Raw genomic sequence first — 20,950 nt, forward strand, 5'->3', positions numbered from 1 at the left:
ACTACGTATTGCTATGGTTATTACTATGGTAATTACTATGGTTACTACTGTTACTACTATTGTTGCTACCACTATTACTTATGATTTCTACTGTCATGATTACCACTGCTACTACCTACTACTACTACTGTTACTACTCAACTCTACCTACCATTACTGCTATTATCACTACTATTAGTACTAGTATTACTGCTTATTGCTATGGTTATTACTACAGTTACTACTACTTACTAGTGTTATTGCTGCTATTGTTACTATCACTACTACTTACCATTACTACTGTCACTACTAATAATTCTACTACAAAATAAACATTTGCTAAATAGAATTCTCCACCAACCACACTAGACACTACCAGAGCTGGCCAAGGTGACTGGGATACCTCTGAAGAAGATTCCAGTAGCATTGATGAGACAGCAGCTGCTGACCAGGCTTTAGAAAATGGTTCCTATGGAAGAGGAAGAACTCCCTGGAGACTTCTCTATAAAGCCCACAAAGCCTACTGGAGTTTGGTAGAGAAAGGGGCTAAAATGAAGGGGATTTTGACTCTGATTGTGGAGCAATGTCCCTGTGTTGCTGGATATACTCTAAAAACAATACGTCTGAGAATGCACACTCTAAAGTGCTTCATGTGTATTTAACAATGATGGTGATAATGATGGTGATTATGTTGATGGGAAGGAGGAGGAGGAGCAATTGCAAAGCACTTGACATGCACTGTCTCTTTGATCCTCATAAGAACATTAAATGGCACATTTTGGCTGGGCACGGTGGCTCACGCCTGCAATCCCAGCAATTTGGGAGGATGAGGTGGGCAGATCACCTGAGGTCAGGAGTTCTAGACCAGCCTGGTCAACATGGTGAAACCCCATCTCTACTAAAAATACAAAAATTAGCTGGGTGCAGTGGCATGCATCTGTAATCCCAGCTACTTGGGAGGCTGAGGCAGGAGAATGGCTCGAACTCGGGAGATGGAGGTTGCTGGGAGCCGAGATTGCACCTCTGCACTCTAGCTTGGGTGACAGAGCAAGACTCTGCCTCAAAAAATAAAATAAAATAAAATAAAATAAAATAAAATAAAATAAAATAAAATGCACATTCTATAATTCTTGTCATTTTACAGGAGAGAAAGAGAAATCCAGAGACCACAATTTACCAAGGTCACACACAGCTATTGACAGGGTGACAACTGGAACATCATTGTATCTAAATGCTAAACCCATATTATTAACCACTGCATTATATTAATTCCCTAAAGCAACTTCTGGATCTTGTGGGGACCAGAATGGAAAGAGAATGAAGTGAGGTGAAAACGCCCACCTAGTAAGATGGATCTTAGGACACATTCTCCAGTTCAGTGGTTCTCAACCAGGGGCAGTTTTGCTTCCAGGGGACACTTAACAATGTCTGGAGATATTTTTGGTTGTCACAACTGTGTGTGGACGAATGGTATGGCATCGAGAACAGAGGCCAGAGACGCTGGCAAACATCCTACAATGCACAGCACAGCTCCCCAACGCAAAGAAGTATCTGCCCCAAATGACAACAGTGTCAAGGTTGAGAAACCCAGATTTTAATTTATTTATGTATTTCATATTACTGCCTTTTAAAGTGAAAATTTTATTTCAGACTTTATTCAAAACAGAAGAAGGAGGAATTACTAAATATTGTGACAAAGAAAACATGTAACAGTGATGTCATAAACCAAATTACATTTATATCATGTTTTTATTCCCCCATTGTAGTTACATATTGTAATTTAGCTCTCCAGTGATAACAAACATAAATAACCCAGGAGCTCACCCATCTTCTTTATTTAAGTGAAAGTTTAAAAAAAAGTACAGTTCCAAATTTTTCATCATGGGAGATATAATCCTAGATATTTTTTTAAAGTTTCTCTTACAAGAGAGTTGTGTCTGTTTTTCAACCAGGGCATACATAAAGGCTGTTAATTTATACTTCTTTTTCCTGCATTTGCTAGAACTATTGGGATGTATTTTCAGATATTTTACATATATATGTAATATATATATAATTATACATATATATGTATTATTTATTTATTTATTTATTTATTTTTGAGACAGAGTCATGCTCTGTCACCCAGGCTGGAGTGCAGTGGCACGATCTCAGCTCACTGCAGCCTCCACCTCCTGGGTTCAAGCGATTCTCTTGCCTCAGCCTCCCGAGTAGCTGTGATTACAGGTGTGTGCCACCATGCCTGGCTAATTTTTATATTTTCAGTAGTTCACCATGTTGGTCAGACTGGTCTCGAATTTTTGACCTCAGGTGATCCACCTGCCTCAGCCTCCCAAAGTGTTGGGATTAAGGTGTGAGACACTGTGCCTGGCTCATAGTAAGTTTTTAATGAGCATTTAAAAAATTTAGTTAATAAGGACAAATTTGTGAATATTTGATGTTGGACAAAGCTACTCAACATGCCATGAGAAGAAAGAGAAGTGGTAACATCTACCTGGTAACCATTAGACAAAGACCCAGTTCAGACAGGGAAACCTATGACAACCACACACAATTCTCTCACGGGGAGGGGGGAGGGGAGGGATTGCATTGGGAGTTATACCTGATGTAAATGACGAGTTGATGGGTGCTGACGAGTTGATGGGTGCAGCACACCAACATGGCACAAGTTTACATATGTAACAAACCTGCACGATATGCACGTGTACCCTAGAACTTAAAGTATAATTAAAAAAAAAAAAAAGAATACAAGCATTTTGTCTCTCTAGAGGAGGAAATATGGTCACAAGTGGCATTATTGGGAGGTAAGCAAAGTTAAACTTACCTTTAGGACTGGCAGGCAATGTGGATGTCTGAGGACCTTTGACTGGTCTTATGGTACCTCTGTGTGCTGCTTCACTGGGTATTTTTGTGATGTGCTCCATAATGCCATCAGTTCCTGAAGATGAAAGTGGGGAGGAAAACTGGGGTAACTCATCTCATTCAGAAGAAGAGCACTGTCTAAATGAATCCACTTCATTGGCCACAAAAACTCCTCAAGTCCATTAGTATGAACTGGAGCTGGGACTGTGGGCCGTAAGTGGCCACACCAGTCCATAGATCCATTCACCTAACCATAGATTTGTCCATCCTTCCCTTCATTCATCCCTAGATCTGATCATCTATTCTTCCATTTTTTCATCCTTTTATTCCTTCCTCCTACCACCCATTCTTCCTTTCGTCTTTCCTCCCTTCTTTCCTTTCTCTTGCTTTTTAAATTTTTAATTAAAAAGTTTGTATTTCAATAGCTTTGAGGGTACAAGTGGTTTTTGCTTCTATGGATGAATCATATAGTGGTGAAGTGTGAGATTTTAGTGCACCCTCCTTTCTTCTTTCCATCCATCTTTTCTTCAATCTTTACTTCATTTCATCCTTCCACCCTTCTTGCCTTCAATCTGTATCCCCTTCAATCCTATCTTCCATCATCTTTCTTTCTTTTCATCCTTCCTTCTGTGCATCTATCCTTCCTCCTCTTCATCTTTCCTTCCTTTCATTCATCCATCTCTCCATTCTTCCTTTTATCCATCCAACTACACTTCTACCTTCTCACCATGCCATTCATCCCTTCCTTACTGAACACCCATGACTCAACTACTGAGTCACATAGTAACATGTGGGTCAACAGCCACCAATGTGTCTAAATTTAGTGTGAATTACAAAACTAATATGAAGAAGGAGAAGGAACAAATCATTCTCCTGGAGATATTGCTCAGTGAGGCAGAAACTCGAGTCGTTGGAGGGCCTCTTTGGATTTGTGTCCAGAACAAAAGTTAGTGCCAAGCTCAACCCTTTCAGAGGAATGGAATCCCCAAGAGGTTCCTTCCTTTATCTACTGACCTCTTGGAAGTAGTGTTTCCTCCTTCTAGGCTCTGGGTTCCTCCTACCTTCTTAGGTACTTTGTTCCCTCAATTTTCATTAACTTGCCTTTTCCTTTCACGTATCCCTTTTGTCTCTTGCTCAACTCAAAGGGAGAAACCCTCCCTTATATCTATGTAGTGTTTTAGCTATTCTTCTAGTGCCCTATACCTCACTGATGCTCCCTTCATTAGAATGCCTGAGAACCCCCATGTTGCCAAAGCTCTTCTCACCTCATTTCAACTTGGCAATTCTGTGGTATTTAACAGAACTTAACATTTCTACTTCCCAAAACTCTCCCCTCCTATGGCTTCGGTGATGCCAGAACTTCTTGCTTTTTCTGTTACCTCTCTGACCACTCCTGTTTAGCCCAACAGTTAGGGGCATGAGTTCCTAGTGACACACAATCCGAGTTCTTATCCTAGTTCTGTTACTTTCTAGCTATATGACCTTAAGAAAGTTATTTAATCTCCCTGTGCCTAAATGTCTTCATCTTCAAAATACGCTTATAATACTCTCTACTTCAATAAGTGTTACAATTGAGGATCCAATAGCTTAATAAAACTGCACTTGAAACAGAATAAGTACTGTTATAAATATTTTCTGTTGTCATTATTCTTATTGTCATCATCATTACCAGTAGTAATATTAGAGCACCTATCATGATACTGTAATGATTCAATTATTTGCTTATTTTTGTTCCTCCAATTCCTAACCCAGTGCCTAGAAGTGAAATTAGATAAACACATGTTTGCTAAAAGAATTTCTGATACAGGAATAAACTAGTTAACTTTTTTTTTGCTTCTTAGGAAGGGGTCATTTCCTATGAGCTCCCAATAATGGGATTTTAGGGGCTGTGGGTGCTTACTTGTCAACCGTGTTGAGAGTGAAGGAACTTGATAAGCACTTGTCACTGTTCCCAGCTCAGCGCTCTCTGTCATTCTGGTATCCAAAATGGGTGATGAAGATGTCCTGGCTGGTTGGCTCGAAGTGTCCAAAGTACTGACTATAACGAAGTGTCCTTCAGTAGTGCTGCTCTCTGTCCCAAGACTGGTGTCCACTCTATGTGGAGTAGCTGAAGAGGAAGTTATCCCATGGAGGGCTGGGATGGTTGAAGAATCAGTGGTAGTGAAGGTTGAAGAGGAGAATGGCACAGGAGTGGATGAAGGCAGGCTGTCTGCAATGGTGGACAGAGTAGCATCCCCAGGGCCTGACTCTGTCCTAGAGAATGGACTACCTGAACCCGAGATGACTCGTGGAACTCCAGTGGTGGCAAATGAAGTCACAGCCTCTGATAGAGAAGGCATCACTGTGCCAGTGGAAATAGTCTCAGCTGAAGGCAGCAAATCTGTACTCAGATGATGAGTACTTTCTGTTACAGACATAGTAAACTTGGATTCTGGGAAGGAGGTTACTCCAGTGGACTCCATAATAGATGGAGAAGCATTAAAGGGGGTGATTATGTCCACTGGAATTTCAGTATACTGTGAGGCTGGAGGCCGGTCTGGGGATGATGTTTTCACAGAAGAGGTGAAATCAGTCTTGGAACTCTGTAAAAGATGAGTGGACCCAGGAGAAGAAGGTATATTTGTTGGTGTGACTAAGCTGGTGTCCAGAGACGTGTTAGTCTTCCTAAATGCAGAAGTCAAATGAGAAAATGGCTCTGCCTCAGATCTTGTGGTCTCAATATTGGCAGGCGTTGATGTGGAAATAGTGGTTTCGGCCATGGAAGAGGAAGTACCCACTGGGTATGTAGCCTTGGATGGCTCCAAGTGGATTGAAACAGAGGAATATAGTTCATGTCCAGAACTAGTGGTTCCCACATTGGTCACTGCCATGCTTGAAGAAGGATGAATTTTCTCTGTATCTGTGGTGACTTCAGAGGCAGCCAGTATTTCAACTGAGGTGCTGCTCAGATTTGGAGATAAACTGGTTCCAGGTTCTGTGCTTATGTCTGTAGTCTTCACTGTGCCTGGGGTGAGGAATGAAGTCACAGGAAAAGAGGAGGAAGGGATACTCTGTGGTAATGTGGAAGAAACAGAAGGTGACGTTGTGACAGGTAAGGACAATAGAGGAGAGGAAAAGCTAGTTTTTTCCACAAAGGGAGAGCTATTCCATGATGGATTTTCAGGACTCCTACTCATAAGAGTTGTCATCTCTGACTGTAAAAATCTTGGAGGAACAGTTGAATGGGTCATTGCCAAGGGTGCTGTTGTTGTGGCCAAGGTAAGGGTACTCTGTGTTGTAGCCCCAGGAGAACTTGTTTGGGTGGTGATGGTCATTTCTGTTGATTCTGACATCATGGATGAGGAAGAGAGCCTGGTGATCACTTCAGTGATGATGTCTGGAGACATTGTGGACTGATCAGGGTCAGGGATGTGTGTTCTGTTAGAGGACATGATTTCTGTCACAGAGACCTCAGTAGTAGCACTAGTAGGCACTCCAAAAAGGACTGCACTTGTTTCTGTGATTAAGCTGGTCTCTTCAGTGGTGCTAGTCTCCCTGAATCCAGGAGTCAGTGAGAATGTGGGCTCTATCAGAATCCTCCTAGTCTCAGAGAAGGCAGGAATTGATGTGAAAACAGTGGTGTCCTCCACAGGGGAGGTGATACCCATTGAAGGTGTGGTCACGGTTGTTTCTGAGTCAGCTAGGACAGAGGAATGAGATTCATGAACAGAACTGGAGGTCCCCACTTTGGTCACCGCTGTGTTTGAGGTAGGATGAATTTTCTCTGTATCTGTGATGATTTCAGAGGTGGCTGGTATTTCAACTGAGGTGCTGCTCAGATTTGGAGATGAACTGGTTTTAGGCTCTGAGCTTGTGTCCAACACTTTCGTAGTCTTCACCAGGCCTGGGAGGATAAGTGAAGTCACAGGAAGAGGAGAGGAGGGGCTACTCTCTAGTAATGTGGAGGACACAAGAGAAAGTGAGGTCGCGAGAGGTAATGATGTCAGAGAAGAGGAAGATCTAGTTGTTTCCACAAAGCGAGGGCTCGTCCATGACAGATTTTCAGGACCCCTGCTCATAAGATTGGTCATCTCTGAGTGTGAAAGTCCTTGAGACACAGTTGAGTGGGTCCCTGACAAAAAGGTTGTTGAGGTGCCCAAGGGAAGGGTAACCTGGGATGTAGCCAGAGAAGAACCTGTTTGGGTGGTGATGGTTATTTCTGCAGATTCTGTCATGATGGGGGAGGTAGAGAGCCTGGTGACAACTTCATCGGAGATGTCTGGTGACATTGTGGACTGAGCAGGGCCAGGAATGGATGTTCTGCTAGAGGACATAACTTCTGTCCTGGAGACCTCAGGAGTGGCACCAGAGGGCATCTTGTAAAGGACAGTGCTTGTCTCTGTGGATGAGATGATGTCCTGGGAGGTTCTGGTCTCCCTCAGTCCAGGGGTCAGAGATGACACTGACTCTATCTCAATCCTTGTAAGGCCAGAGGAGACAGGCATTGTTGTGGAAACAATATTGTCTCTTATAGAGGAAGAGGTGACCATTGGAGATGTCACTTTGGTTGGCTCTGAGAAGCCTGGGGAGGAGGAATAGAGTTCCTCTCTAGCACTGGTGGTTTCCACACGGGACGCTGCTGTGTTTTCAAAAACCTGAATTGCCTCTGTCTCCACAGTGGCTTTAGAAGTGGCCAGACTCCCATTTGAGGTGATATTCAAACTGGGAGGTGAAGTGGTCCCAGGTTCTAAGCTTGCATCCAACATGTCTGTGGTCTTCATCATGACAGAGGTGAAAAGAGAAGTGACAGGGACAGGAGAGGAGTGGCTACTCCCAGACGGCATGGAATAAAGCGGCGAAGGTGAGGCTACTGTAGATAAAGACACCAGGGAAGATGGAGAGCTGTTTTTTTCCACAGATGGGAGGCTTGGCCATGACATGTCCTCAGGACCTCTGCTCATAGGAGTTGTCACCACTGACTGTGGAAATCTCTGAGTTGCAGCTGAGTGAGTTCCTGGCCAGGAGGCTGTGCTTGATGTGCCCAAGGTAAAGGTACCCTGTGAGGTAGCCCCAGAAGGACCTGTTTTGGGGGTGATGGCCATTTCTGTTGATTCTTTCCTGGCGAGGGGAGTAGAAATTCTAGTGATGGTTTCCGTGGAGGTGTCTGGTGACATTGTGGATTGAGCAGGGCCTGGGATGGATGTTCTGCTAGAGGAGATGGCTTCTGTCCTGGAGACCTCAGGAGTAGCACCAGTGGGCACACTAGAAAGGACAGTGTTTGTTTCTGTGGCAGAGGTGGTCTCTTCAGAGGTGCTGGTCTCCATCAACCCAGGAGTCAGTGAAAGCGTTGGCTTTGTCTGAGTGCTACTGGTGTCAGAGAAGGCAGGAGTTGATGTGAGAACATTTGTATCTCCTGTAGGGTAGGTGATACCTACTGAAGATGTGGCTTTTGTTGTCACTGAGTCAGCTAAGGCAGAGGAAGGAGATTCATGTGTATAACCTGAGGTTACCACATTGGTCACCTCCAGTTTCTCTGTATCTGTGGTGACTTCAGTGGTGGCCAGTATTTCAGCTGAGGTGCTGCTCAGATTTGGGGGTGAACTGGTTTCAGGTTCTGAGCTTGTGCCCAACAGCTCTGTGGTCTTCACCAGGCCCGAGGTGAGAAGTGATGTCACAGGAAGAGAAGAGGAATGGATGCTGTCCGGTAATGTGGAAGAAACAGGAGAAAGTGAGGTCACAGCAGGTGAAGACAGCAAAGAAGAGGCAGAGCTGATTTCTTCCACAGAGGGATGGCTTGGCCATGGCACATCTCCAGGAGTTCTACTCATAAGAGTGGCCATCTCTGAGTGTGAAAATCCTTCAGATGCAGTTGAGTGGGTCCCTGACATAAAAGTTGTTGTTGAGGTGTCCAAGGTAAGCGTACCCTGTGATGTAGCCCCAGGAGAACCTGTTTGGGAGGTAATGGTCATTTCTGTAGATTCTGTCTTGATGGGGGAGGTAGAGAGCCTGGTGATCACTTCAGTGGAGATGTCTGGTGACATTGTGGACTGATCAGGGCTAGGTCTTCTGCTAGAGGACGTGACTTGTGCCCGGGAGTACTCAATCGTGGCACTAGTGAGTGCCTTGTAAGGAACAGTGCTTGGCTCTGTGGCTGAGTGGATCTCCTGGGAGGTCCTGGTCTCCCTTGGTGTGGGGGTCAGGGTGGATGTTGACTCCATCTCAGTTCTTGTTATCTCAGAGGAAGCAGGTATGGTTGTAGAAACAATGTCTTTTATCGTGGAAGAGGTGACCATTGGAGATGTCACTTTGGATGGCTCTGGGAAGCCTGGGTAAGAGGAATAGAATTCTTGTCTAGCTCTGGTGGTGCCCACCTGGGTCACAGCTGTGTTTTCAGAAACGTGAATTGCCTCTGTGTCCATAGTGGCTTTAGAAGTGGCCAGACTCTCATCTGAGGTGATATTCATAGTGGGAGGTGAAGTGGTCACAGGTTCCAAGCTTGAGTCCAACATGTCGCCGGTCTTCATCACAACAGGGGTGAAAAGAGAAGTCACCCGGAGAGGAGAGGAGTGGCTCCTCCCAGATGTTGTGGAATAAAGCAGCGAAGGTGAGGTTACTGCAGATAAAGACACCAGGGAAGATGGGGGGCTAGTTTTTTCCACTGATGGGGGGCTCGGCCCTGACACATCCTCAGGACCTCTGCTCATAGGAGTGGTCATCACTGAGTGTGGAGATCTGTGAGTTGCAGCTGAGTGAGTTCCTGGCCAGGAGGCTCTGCTTGATGTGTTCAAGGTAAAGGTACCTTGTGAGGTAGCCCCAGAATGACCTGTTTTGGGGGTGATGGTCATTTCTGCTGATTCTGTCGTGGTGAGGGGAGTAGAAATTCTAGTGATGGTTTCCGCGGAGATGTCTGGTGACATTGCGGATTGAGCAGGACCTGGGGTGGATATTCTGCTTGAGGAGATGGCTTCTGTTCTGGAGACCTCAGTAGTAGCACCAGTGGGCATTCTAGAAAGAGAAGCACTTCTTTCTGTTGTTGAGCTGATCTCTTGAGAGGTACTGATCTCCCTTAATTCAGAGGTCAGGGAGGAAGTTGGCTTTGTCATCATAGTTTCTGGGAAGGCAGGAGTTGATGTGGAAACACTTGTATTCCCCAGAGTGGAGGTGGTAGCCATTGGAGATGTGGCTTTTGTTGTCACTAAGTCAGCCAAAACAGAGGAAGGGGATAGATGTTTATAAACCAAAGTCCCTACATTGATCACTGGTGTGTTTGAGGAGGGATGAATTTTCTCTGTATCTTTGGTGACTTCAGAGGTGTCTAATATTTCATCTGAGGTGCTGCTCAAATTTGGAGGTGGACTGGTTTCAGGTTCCAAGCTTGTGCCCAACATGTCTGTGGTCTTCACTGGGCCAGGGGTGAGAAGTACAGTCATAGGATGAGGAGAGGAGGGGATGCTCTCTGGTAATGTAGAGGAAAAAGAAGGCGAGGTCATGGCAGGTGAAGACAGTGGGGAAGACACAGAGCTGGCTTCTTCCATAGAGGGATGGCTTGGCCATGACACATCTCCAGGAGTTCTACTCATAAGAGTGGTCATCTCTGAGTGTGAAAATCCTGGAGATGCAGTTGAGTGGGTCCCTGACCAAAAGGTTGTTGTTGAGGTGTCCAAGGTGAGGGTACCCTGTGATGTAGCCCCAGGAGAACCTGTCTGAATAGTGATGGCACTTTCTGCTGATTCTGTCATAATGGTGGAGGTAGAAAGCCTGGTGATCGCTTCAGTGGAGATGTCTGGAGACATGGTGGACTGATCAGGCCCTGACATGGATGTCCCCCTAGAGGAGATCACTTCTGTCCTGGAGACCTCAGTGGTAGCACCACTGGGCACTTCAGAAAGGACAGTGCTTCTGTCTGTGGCTGAGCTGATCCTCTCAGAGCTGCTGGTCTCCCTCAATCTAGAAGTCAGGGAGGATGTTGGTTCTATCTGAATTCTGCTGGTCTCAAAGAAGTCAGAAGTGGATATGGAAACACTCGTTTCCCCCATGGTGTAGGTGGTACCCATTGGAGATGTGGCTTTGGGTGTCTCTGAGTCAGCTAGGACAGAAGATTGTGATTCATGTCCAGAACTGGAGGTCCCTATGTTGGTCACTGCTGTGTGTGTGGAAGGATGCACGGCTTCTGTATCTACAGTGTCTTCCAAAGTGGACAGTCTCTCATAGGAGGTGCTGCTCAGATTTGAAGTGGAGCTGGTTTCAGGTTCTCTGCGTATGCCCAGCCTGTCTGTGGTTATCAGCAGGCCAGGGGTGAGAAAAGAAGTCACAGGAAGAGAAGTAGGGAGTCTGGTGATGGTTTCTGTGGAGGTCTCTGGTGACACTGTGAGCTGAGCAAGGCCTGAGACGGATGTTCTGCTAGAGGAGGTGACTTCTGTCCTGGAGACTTCAGCAGTGGCATCAGCAGGCACTCCAGAAAGGACAGTGCTCATCTCTGTGGCTGAGCTGGTCCCCCCAGGGCTGCTGGCCTTTCTCACTCCAAGGGTCAGGGAGGATGTCGGTTCTGTCCGAATTTTGCTAGTCTGAAAAAAGCCAAGAGTTGATGTGGAGACACCTGTATCCTCCATGGTGGAGGCAATAACCACTGGAGACGTGACGTTGAATGTCTTTGAGTCAGCTAGGACAGAGGAAGGGGATTCATGTCCAGAACTGGAGGTACCCACATCGGTCACTGCTCTGTTTGAAGAAGGATGAATTTTCTCCGTATCTGTGGTGACTTCAGAGGTGGCCAGTATTTCAACTGAGATGCTGCTCAAATTTGCAGGTGAGTTGGTTACAGGTTCCGAGCTTTTGTGCAACGTATCTGTAGTTTTTGCCAGGCCAGATGTAAGGAGTGATGTCACAGGAAGAGGAGAGGAAGAGATGCTGTCTGTTAATGTGGAGGAAACAGGAGAAGGTGAAGTTGTGGCTGGTGAAGACATCAGAGAAGAAGAGCTAGTTTTTTCCAGAAGGGGAGGGCTCATCCATGATACATCCTCAGGACCCCTCTTCATAAGAGTGCTCATCTGTGAGTGTGAAAATCCTTGAGATAGAGTTGAGTGTGTCATTGTCAAAGAGGTTATGCTTGAAGTGTCCAAAGTACTGGTGCCTTGTGTTGTGGCCCCTAAAGGACTTGTGTGGGTGTTCATGGTTATTTCTGTTGATTCTGTCATGACAGGGGATGTAGAGAACCAACTGATGGTTCCTGTGGAGATGTCTGGTGATATTGTGGATGGAGTGGGACCTGGGATGGAGGTGATGTCTGCCTTGGAGATCTCAGTAGTAGCACCAGTGGACACTTTAGAAAGGATGATGCTCATCTTGGTGCCTGAGCTGGTCCCTTCAGAGCCACTGGACTCCCTCAATCCAGGGGTAGGGGAGGAAGTTGGCTCTGTCTGAATCCTAGTCTCAAGGATGGCAGGAGTTGATGTGAGAACACTTGTATCCCCCATGGTGGAGGTGGTACCCATTGGAGATGAGGCTTTGGATGTCTCTGAGTCAGCTAGGACAGAGGATTGTGATTTATATCCAGAGCTGGTGGTCGCCACATTGGTCCCTCCTGTGTTTGTGGAAGGATGCACAGCTTCTGTATGTGCAGTGTCTTTGTAAGTGGTCAGTCTCTCACGGGAGGTGCTGCTCAAACTTGAAGATGAACTGGTTCCAGGTTCTGTGCTTATACTCAAGTTATCTGTGGTCATCACCGGGCCAGAGGTGAGAAGCGAAGTCACAGGAACGGGAGAGTGGGGGATATGTGCTGGGAATGTGGTGGAAACAGGATGAGGTGAGGTCACAGCAGGTAAAGACAGCGGGGAAGATGGAGGGCTGGTTTCTTTCACAACGGGAGGGCTAGGCCATGACACACCTCCAGGACCTCTGCCCATGGAAGTGGTCATCTCTGGGTGTGGAAATCCCTGAGTTACTGTAGAGTGGGTTTCTTCCCAAGAGGATGTGGTTGCTGTGTCCGAATTAAGGATACTTTCTGGTGTAGACTCCGGAGGACCTGTTTGGGTTGTGATGGTCATTTTGGCAGATTCTGTCATGACAGAGGAGGCAGAAATCCTGGTGATGTTTTCTGTGGAGATGTTTTGTGACATTGTGGACTGCTCAGGGCCTGAGATGGATGTTCTGCTAAAGGAGATGGCTTCTGTCCTGGAGACCTCAGTAGTAGCACCAGTGGACACTTCAGAAGGAACAGTGTTTGTCTCTGTGGCTGAGCTGGTCTCTTCAGAGGTGCTGGTCTCCCTCAATCTGGTGGTCAGTGAGGAAGCTGGCTCTGTCTGAATTTTCCTAGTGTCAGATAAGGCAGGAGTTAATGTGGAAGCACTTGTATCCTCCATGATGGAGATGGTACCCATTGGCGATGTGGCTTTGGTTGTCTCTGAGTCAGGTAGGACAGCGGAAGGGGATTCACGTCCAGAACTGGAAGTTCCCACTTTGGTTACTGCTGTGTTTGAGAAAGGATGAATTTTCTCTGTATCTGTGGTGACTTCAGAGGTGGCCAGTATTTCAACAGAGGTGCTGCTCAAACTTGGAGGTGAACTGGTTTCAGGTTCTGCGCTTGTGTCCAACACCTCTGTAGTCTTCACTTGGCCTGGCATGAGAAGCAAAGTCACAGAAGCAGAAGAGGAGTGGCTACTTGCTGGTAATGTGGAAGAAACAGAAGAAGGTGAGATCATGGCAGGTAAAGATAGTTGGGAAGATGGAGTGTCGGTTTCTTCCACAGAACCTCTACTCACAAGAGTGGTTATCTCTGAGTGTGGCAATCTCTGAGTCATAGTTGAGTGGGTTATTACCAAGGAGGGTGTGGTTGATGTGTCTAATGTAAGGGTACTCCCTGGTGTCGATCCAGGAGGACTTGTTTGGGTCTTGATGGTCATTTCTGATGATTCTGCCATGATGGGGGAAGTAGGGAACTTAATGACTGTTCTTGTGGTGGATATTTCTGGCAACATTGTGGACTCAGCAGGACCAGAGATGGATGTTCTGCTAGAGGAGGTGACTTCTGTCCTGGAGATCTCAGTAGTAGCACCAGCAGGCACTTCAGAAAGGACAGCACTTGTCTCCGTGGCTGAGCTTGTCTCCACAGAACTGCTGGTCTCCCTCAATTTAGGGGTCAGGGAGGAAATGGACTCTTTCTGAATTCTGCTAGTCTTCAAGAAGTGAGGGGTTGATATGGCAAGAGCTGTGTCCTCCTGTGTGGAGATAATAAACATTGGTGATGTGGTTTTGGATGTCTCTGAGTCAGCTAAGGTAGAGGAAGGGGATTCATGTCCAGAGCTGGAAGTCTCCACATTGGAAACTGCTGTGTTTGTGGAAGGATGCACAGCTTCTGTAACTGTGGTGTCCTTGCCAGTGGTCAGTCTCTCATCTGAAGTGTGGCTCAGCTTTGGAGGTGAACTGGTTACAAGTTCTGAGCTTGTGCGTAACATGTCTGTGGTCGTCACCGGGCCAGAGGTGAGAAGTGAAGTCACAGGAAAAGGAAAGGAGGAGATACTCACTGGTAATGTGGAGGAAACGGGACGAGGTGAGATTGTGGCAGGTAAAGACAGCAGGGAAGGGAGAGAGCTGGGTTTTTCCACAGAGGTAGAGCTTTGCCATGACATATCTCCAGGACCTCTGCTCATGAGAGTGGTCTGCTCTGGGTGTGGAAATCTCTGAGTCAAAGTTGAATGAGTCTTTGCCTGGGACTTTGTGGTGGATGTGTCCAAGGTAAGGGTATCCTGTGATGTAGACCCAGAAGGACCTGTTTGGGTGGGGATGGTCATTTCTGCTGATTCTGTCACGGTAGGCGAGGCAAAGAGCCTTGTCATTGGTCTGGTGGATATTTCTGGCAACACTGTGGACTGAGAAGGGCCAGAGATGGATGTTCTACCAGAGGAGGTGACTTCTGTCCTGGAGACCTCAGCAGCAGTACCAGTGGGGACTTCTGAAAGAACAATACTTGTGTCAGTGGAAAAGCTGGCATTTTGGGAGATGCTGGTCTGCCTCAGTCCAGGAGTCAAGGAATATGTTGACTCGCTCTTAATTTTTGTAGTCTCAGAGGAAACAGATATTGATGTGGAAAGAGTTGTATGCCCCATGGTGGAGATGGTATCCATTGGGGCTGTAGCCTTGGTTCTTTCTGAGTCAGCTAGGACAGAGGATTGTAACCCATGTCCAGAGCTGGTGGTTTCCACGTTAGTCACTGCTGTGCTTGTGAAAGGATGCATGGCTTCTATAGCTGTGGTGTCTTCATCTGTCGTCAGTATCTCATGTGAGGTACCGCTCAAATTTGGAGGTGAACTGGTTGTAGCTTCTGGGCTTGTGCCTAACATGTCTGTGGTCATCACTAGACTAGAGGTGAGCAGTGAGATCACAGGAGAAGGAGTGGCGTGAATGGTCTTTGGTAATGTTGAGGAACCGGGAGAAGGTGAGGTCATGGCTGCTGAAGGCATCGGGGAAGAGGAGAAGCTGGTTTTCTCTATAGAATGAGGGATTGTCTGTGATAGAATCTCAGGGTCCTTGTTCATGAGAGTGGTCATTTCTGAGTGTGGAAATTCCTGAGTCACCATCGAGTGTGTTCCTGCCCTGGAGGATGTAGTTGGTGTGTCCAAGGTAAATGTACCCTGTGATGTAGATCCAAGAGGAGGGCCTGTTTGAGTGATGATGGTCACATTTGCAGATTCTGTAATGCCAGGGGAAATAGGCAGCCTGGGGATCACTTCAGTGGAGATGTCTGGTGACTTTGTGGAATGATCAGGGCGCGGAATGGATGTTTTTCTAGAAGAGGCAACTTCTGTCCTAGAGGTCTCAGGAGTAGCACCAGTGGTCACGTTGTGAAGGACAGCACTTTTCTCTGTGGATACGATGGGCTCCTGGGAGGTGCTGGTTTCCTTCAGCTCATGAGCCAGGGAGGATGTTGACTCCATCTCAATCCTTGTAATCTCAGAGGAGCCAGGCATGGATGTGGAAACAATGGTGTCCCTTATGGTGAAAGAGGTAACCATTGGAGAGGTGACTTTGGGTGGTTCTGAGTAGGCTGGGACAGATGAATAAGATTCCTTTTCAGAAGTGGTGGTCCCCATATCGGTTACTGCTATGTTTGTGGAAAGATACATTTTCTCTGTATCTTTAATGTCTTCAGAAGTAGACAGTATATTTTGTGAGGGGCTGCCCAAATTTGGAGGTAAAGTGGTCACAGATGCCAGCATATCTGTGGTCTTCACCGGGCCAGAAGTGGGGAGTGAAGTCAGATGAACAGAAGAATAGGGCCTACCTTCTAGTAATGTAGCAGGTACAGGGGGCAGTGAGGTTATTGCTGGTAAAGATAGAAGGGAAGAGGGAGAACTGGTTTTTTCCGCAGAGGGTGAGCTTGTCCCTGACACGTCCTCAAGAACTCTACTTATAAGAGTGGACACATCTAATTGTGAAAATCCATGAGTCATAGCTGAGTGGGTCTCTGCCTGTGAGGTTGTGATTGACGTTTCCCAGGTAAGGGTACCCTGTGAGGTAGCCCTATGAGGACCTGTCTGAGTGGCGATGGTCATTTCTTCAGATTTTGTCATGCCAGCAAAGGTAGAGAACATGGTGACAGATCCTGTGGAGGTGTCTGGTGACACTGTGGGCTTTTCAGTGCCTTGGATGGATGTCCTGCTAGAGGAAATGAGTTCTGCTCTGGAGACCTCAGTAGTAGCAGCAGTGAGTGCTTTGTCAAAGACAGCACTTGTGTCTGAGGATGAGCCAATTTTCTGGGAGGTGCTGATCTCCCTCAGTCCAAAGGTCAGGGAGGAAGTTGTCTCAGACTCAATCTTTGTCATCTCTGAGGATCTGGGCATTGACATGGAAACTATTGAGTTCCCCATGGTGGAAGTGATAACTACTGGAGATGTGGTTTTATATGGCTCTGAGTCAGGTGAGACAGTAAAATAGAATTCGTGTGGTGAACTGATGGTCCCCACATTGGTCACTGCTGTGTTTATAGAAGGATGTATTGTGTGTGTATCTGTGGTGGCTTCTGAAGTGGCCGAGGTGTTGCTTAAACTTTGAGATGAACGAGTCACAGGTTCTAAGCTTGTGTCCATGTCTGTTATCTTCACTGGTGCAGGGGTGAGTACTGAGGTCACAGAAGCAAGAGAGGAGGTACTGTGCACTCGCAATGTGGAAGTTACAGGAGAAGGTGAGGTTGTCACAAGGAGAGGTGCCTGAGAAGAGAGAGAGTTGGCTTCTTCTACAGAGAAAGGGCTTGTCTTCGACACATCGCTGAGATCATTGTTCATGACTGTGGTTGTTTCTGAGTCTACAAAATCCTGAGTTCTGGCTGATGGGGTTCCTGCTGGATTGGCTATGGTTGATGTGTCCAAGGTCAGTTGGCCAAGAGATGTCACCCCAGGAGGATCTGTTTGTGTGGTGATGGTCTTGTGTGTAGATATTGTCAAGGGAGGTGAGTTAGAATGTCTGCTGCTGGCTTCAGGTGAAATGTCTGGGGACTTTGTTGACTGAGCAGAAGCTGGCATGAATGTAGGATCATAGTAGGGGATTTCTGCCCTGGAGACCTCAGTAGCAGCACCCATGGACACACTGGAGAAAACAATGTTTGACTCTGTAGTTGAGTTCATCACCAGGGCGGTGCTGTTCTCTGTCAGTTCAGGAGGCAGGGGGGATGCTGACTCTCTGTCAATATTTATAGTCTCAGGAGAACCAGGTGTTGATGTGGAAACAATAGCGTCCTTCATCATAGACCCAGTAACATTTGGAGGTGTGTGTCTGGATGGCTGGGAGTGGATTGAGACAGAGGAATGTAGTTCATGCATAGAATTGGTGGTCCTCATATTGGTTTCTGCTGTGTTCTCTGAAAAGTGAATTGTCTCTGTATTTGTGGAGGCTTCAGAAGTGGGCATCTCACCTGAGAAGCTACTTGCATTTGGTAAGGAGCTGGTCACAGAGGTGAGAAGGGAAGTCACAGGGAGAGGAGAAGTGGGGCTACTTCCTGATAATGTGGAAAAAAGAGGTGAATGTGAGGTTGTTGCAGTTAAAGGCACCAGGGAAGAAGGAGAACTGGTTTCTTCCACAGAGGGAGAGCTTCGCCATGACACGCCTTTAGTACCTCTGCTCCTAGTAGTGGTATCCTCTGAGTGTGGAAATCTCTGAGTCACAGGTGAGTGCGTCCCTTCCCAGGAAGCTGTGCTTGATGTGTGCAGGGTAAGGGTAGCCAGTGAGGTAGTCCCTATAGGACCTGTTTGGTTGGTGATGGTCATTTCTGTGGATCCTGTTACAACAGGAGAAGTGGAGAGCCTGGTGATGGTTTCTGTGGAGATGTAGGGTGACATTTTGGAATGATCAAGCCCTGAGATGGATGTTCTGCTAGAGGTGATAACTTCTGTCCTGGAGACCTCAGTAGTAGTAGCAGGGGGCATTTCTGAAAGGACAGTGCTTGTCTGTGTCACAGTGTTGATCTCCTCAGACGTGCTGGTGTCCTTTAATCCGGGAGTCAAAGAGGATGCTGATTCAGTCTGAATTCTAGTCTCAAAGAAGGTAGGAGTTGATGCAGAAACACTTGTATCCCCCATGGTGAAGGTGGTACCCATTGGAGATGTGGCTTTGGATGTGTTTGAGTCAGCTAGGACAGAAGGTTGTGATTTATGTCCAGAAATGGAGGTCCCCACGTTGGCCACTGTGGTGTTTGTGGAAGGATGCATGACTTCTGTGTGTGCAGTGTCTTTGTAAGTGATCAGTCTCTCATGTGTGGTGCTGCTTAAATTTGGAGGTGAACTGGTTACAGGCTCTGGGCTTGTCGTGCCCAACACATCTGTGGTTGTCACCAGAACAGAAGTAAGAAGTGCAGTCACAGGAAGAGGAGAGGAGGGGATGCTCTCTGAAAATATGGAGGAAACAGGAGAAGGGGTTGTCATGGCAGGTGAAGACATCAAGGAGGACTCAGAGCTGGTTTCTTCTACAGAGGGAGTTGTCATCCATGACACATCTCCAGGAGTTCTGCTCCTAAGAGTGGCTATCTCTGAGTGTGGGAATCCCTGAGACACAGTTGAATAAGTCCCTCGCTGGAAGAGTGTGGTTGATGTGTCCAAGGGAAGGGTATCCTGTGATGTAGCCCCAGGAGTAGTTGTTTGAGTGGTGATGCTCATTTCTGCAGATTTTGTCATGATGGGGGAGGTGAAAAGCCTGGTTATCACTCCTGTGGAGATGTCGGGTACTACTGTGGACCGATCAAGGTCTGAGATGGATGTTCTTCTAGAGGAGATTTCTGTTCTGGAGCTCTGAGTGATAGCACCCGTGAGCACATAAGAAAAGGCGGTATTTGTCTCTGTCGTTGAGCTGGTCTCCTCAGACGTGCTGCTCTCCCTCAGTCTAGGGCTCAGGGATGCTGTTGGCTCTGTTTGAATTTGGCTAGTCTGAGAGATATTAGGAGTTGATGTGGAAACACTTGTGTTCCCCAGGGTGGAGGTGGTGCTCATTGGAGATGTGGTTTCTGATGTCTCTGAGTCAGCTAGGACAGAGGATTGTGATTCATGTCCAGACCCAGACCCAGTCCCTACGTTGGTCACTGCTGTGTTTGTGGAAGGATGCATGGTTTCCATATGTGCAGTGTCTTTGTAAGTGGCTGGTCTCTCATGTGTGGGGCTGCTCAAACTTGGAGGTGAACTGGTTACAGGCTCTGAGCTTGTCGTGTCCAACACATCTGTGGTTGTCACCAGAACAGAAGTAAGAAGTGCTGTCACAGGAAGAGGAGAGGAGGGGATGCTCTCTGATAATGTGGAGGAAACAGGAGAAGGGGATGCCATGGCAGGTGAAGACATCAAGGAGGACTCAGAGCTGGTTTCTTCTACAGAGGGAGTTGTCATCCATGACACATCTTCAGGAGTTCTGCTCCTAAGAGTGGCTATCTCTGAGTGTGGGAATCCCTGAGACATAGTTGAATGAGTCCCTCCCTGGAAGAGTGTGGTTGATGTGTCCAAGGGAACAGTACCATGTGATGGAGCCCTAGGAGTAGTTGTTTGAGTGGTGATGGTCATTTCTGCAGATTTTGTCATGATAGGGGAGGTGAACAGCCTGGGGATCATTCCTGTGGAGATGCTGGGTGTCATTGTGGACTGATCAAGGTCTGAGATGGATGTTCTGCTAGAGGAGATGACTTCTGTCCTGGAGACCTGAGCAGTAGCACCCGTAGGCACATAAGAAAAGGCAGTATTTGTCTCTGTCACTGAGCTGATCTTCTCAGACGTGCTGCTCTCCCTCGGTCTAGGGGTCAGGGATGCCATTGACTCTGTTTGAATTTGGCTAGTTTGAGAGATATCAGGAGTCGATATGGAAACACTTGTGTCTCCCATGGTGGAAGTGGTACTCATCAGAGGTGTGTCTTTCGATGTCTCTGAGTCAATTAAGGCAGAGGATTGTGATTCATGTCCAGACCCGGAAGTCCCTACATTGGTCACTGCAGTGTTTGTGGAAGCATGTGTGGCAGCTTCTGTGTGTGCAGTGTCTTTGTAAGTGGTCAGTCTCTCATGAGTGCTGCTGCTTAAATTTGGAGGTGAACCGGTTACAGATTCTGGGCTTGTAGTGCCCAATCCATTTGTGGTTGTCACCAGAACAGAAGTAGGAAGTGCAGTTACAGGAAGAGAAGAGGAGGGGATGCTCTCTGGTGATGTGGAGGAAACAGGAGAAGGGGATATCATGGCAGGTGAAGACATCGGGGAAGACACAAAGCTGGTTTTTTCCATAGGGGGAGTTGTCATCCATGACACATTCTCAGGACCCATGCTCATGAGAGTGGTCACCTCTGAGTGTGGGAATCCCTGAGTCACAGTTGAATGAGTCCCTCCCTGGGAAAGTGTGGTTAATGTGTCCAAGGGAAGGGTACCATGTGATGCAGACCCAGGAGGACTTGCTGGGGTGGTGATCGTCATCTCTGCAGATTTTGTCTTAATAGAGGAGGTGAAGACCCTGGAGATCTCTCCTGTGAAGGTGTCAGGTGGCATTGTAGACTTATCATGGTCTGGGGTGGAAATTTTGCTAGAAGAGATGACCTCTGTACTGGAGACCTCAGTAATAGTAGCAGTGGGAACTTTGGAAAGTAGAAAACTCATGTCTGTGGAAAAGCTGGACTCCTGAGAGGTAC

General features: G+C 46.9%; 1 protein-coding gene across 1 annotated transcript in view; it reads right to left on the minus strand.

Annotated features, from left to right (window-relative positions):
- Nucleotides 1–20,950, minus strand: part of MUC16 (mucin 16, cell surface associated) — a 144,822-nt gene that overhangs the window by 104,763 nt on the left and 19,109 nt on the right. Inside the window, exons 4-5 of the mRNA XM_025367835.1 lie at nucleotides 4,742–20,913; nucleotides 2,804–2,917 (exon numbers count right to left, since the gene is read on the minus strand). Coding sequence (XP_025223620.1) covers nucleotides 2,804–2,917; nucleotides 4,742–20,913 — 16,286 coding nt within the window. The remainder of the gene's footprint in view (nucleotides 1–2,803; nucleotides 2,918–4,741; nucleotides 20,914–20,950) is intronic.

Source organism: Theropithecus gelada, chromosome 19 (genome assembly GCF_003255815.1).
Source record: "Theropithecus gelada isolate Dixy chromosome 19, Tgel_1.0, whole genome shotgun sequence".
Taxonomy (NCBI): Eukaryota; Metazoa; Chordata; class Mammalia; order Primates; family Cercopithecidae; genus Theropithecus; species Theropithecus gelada.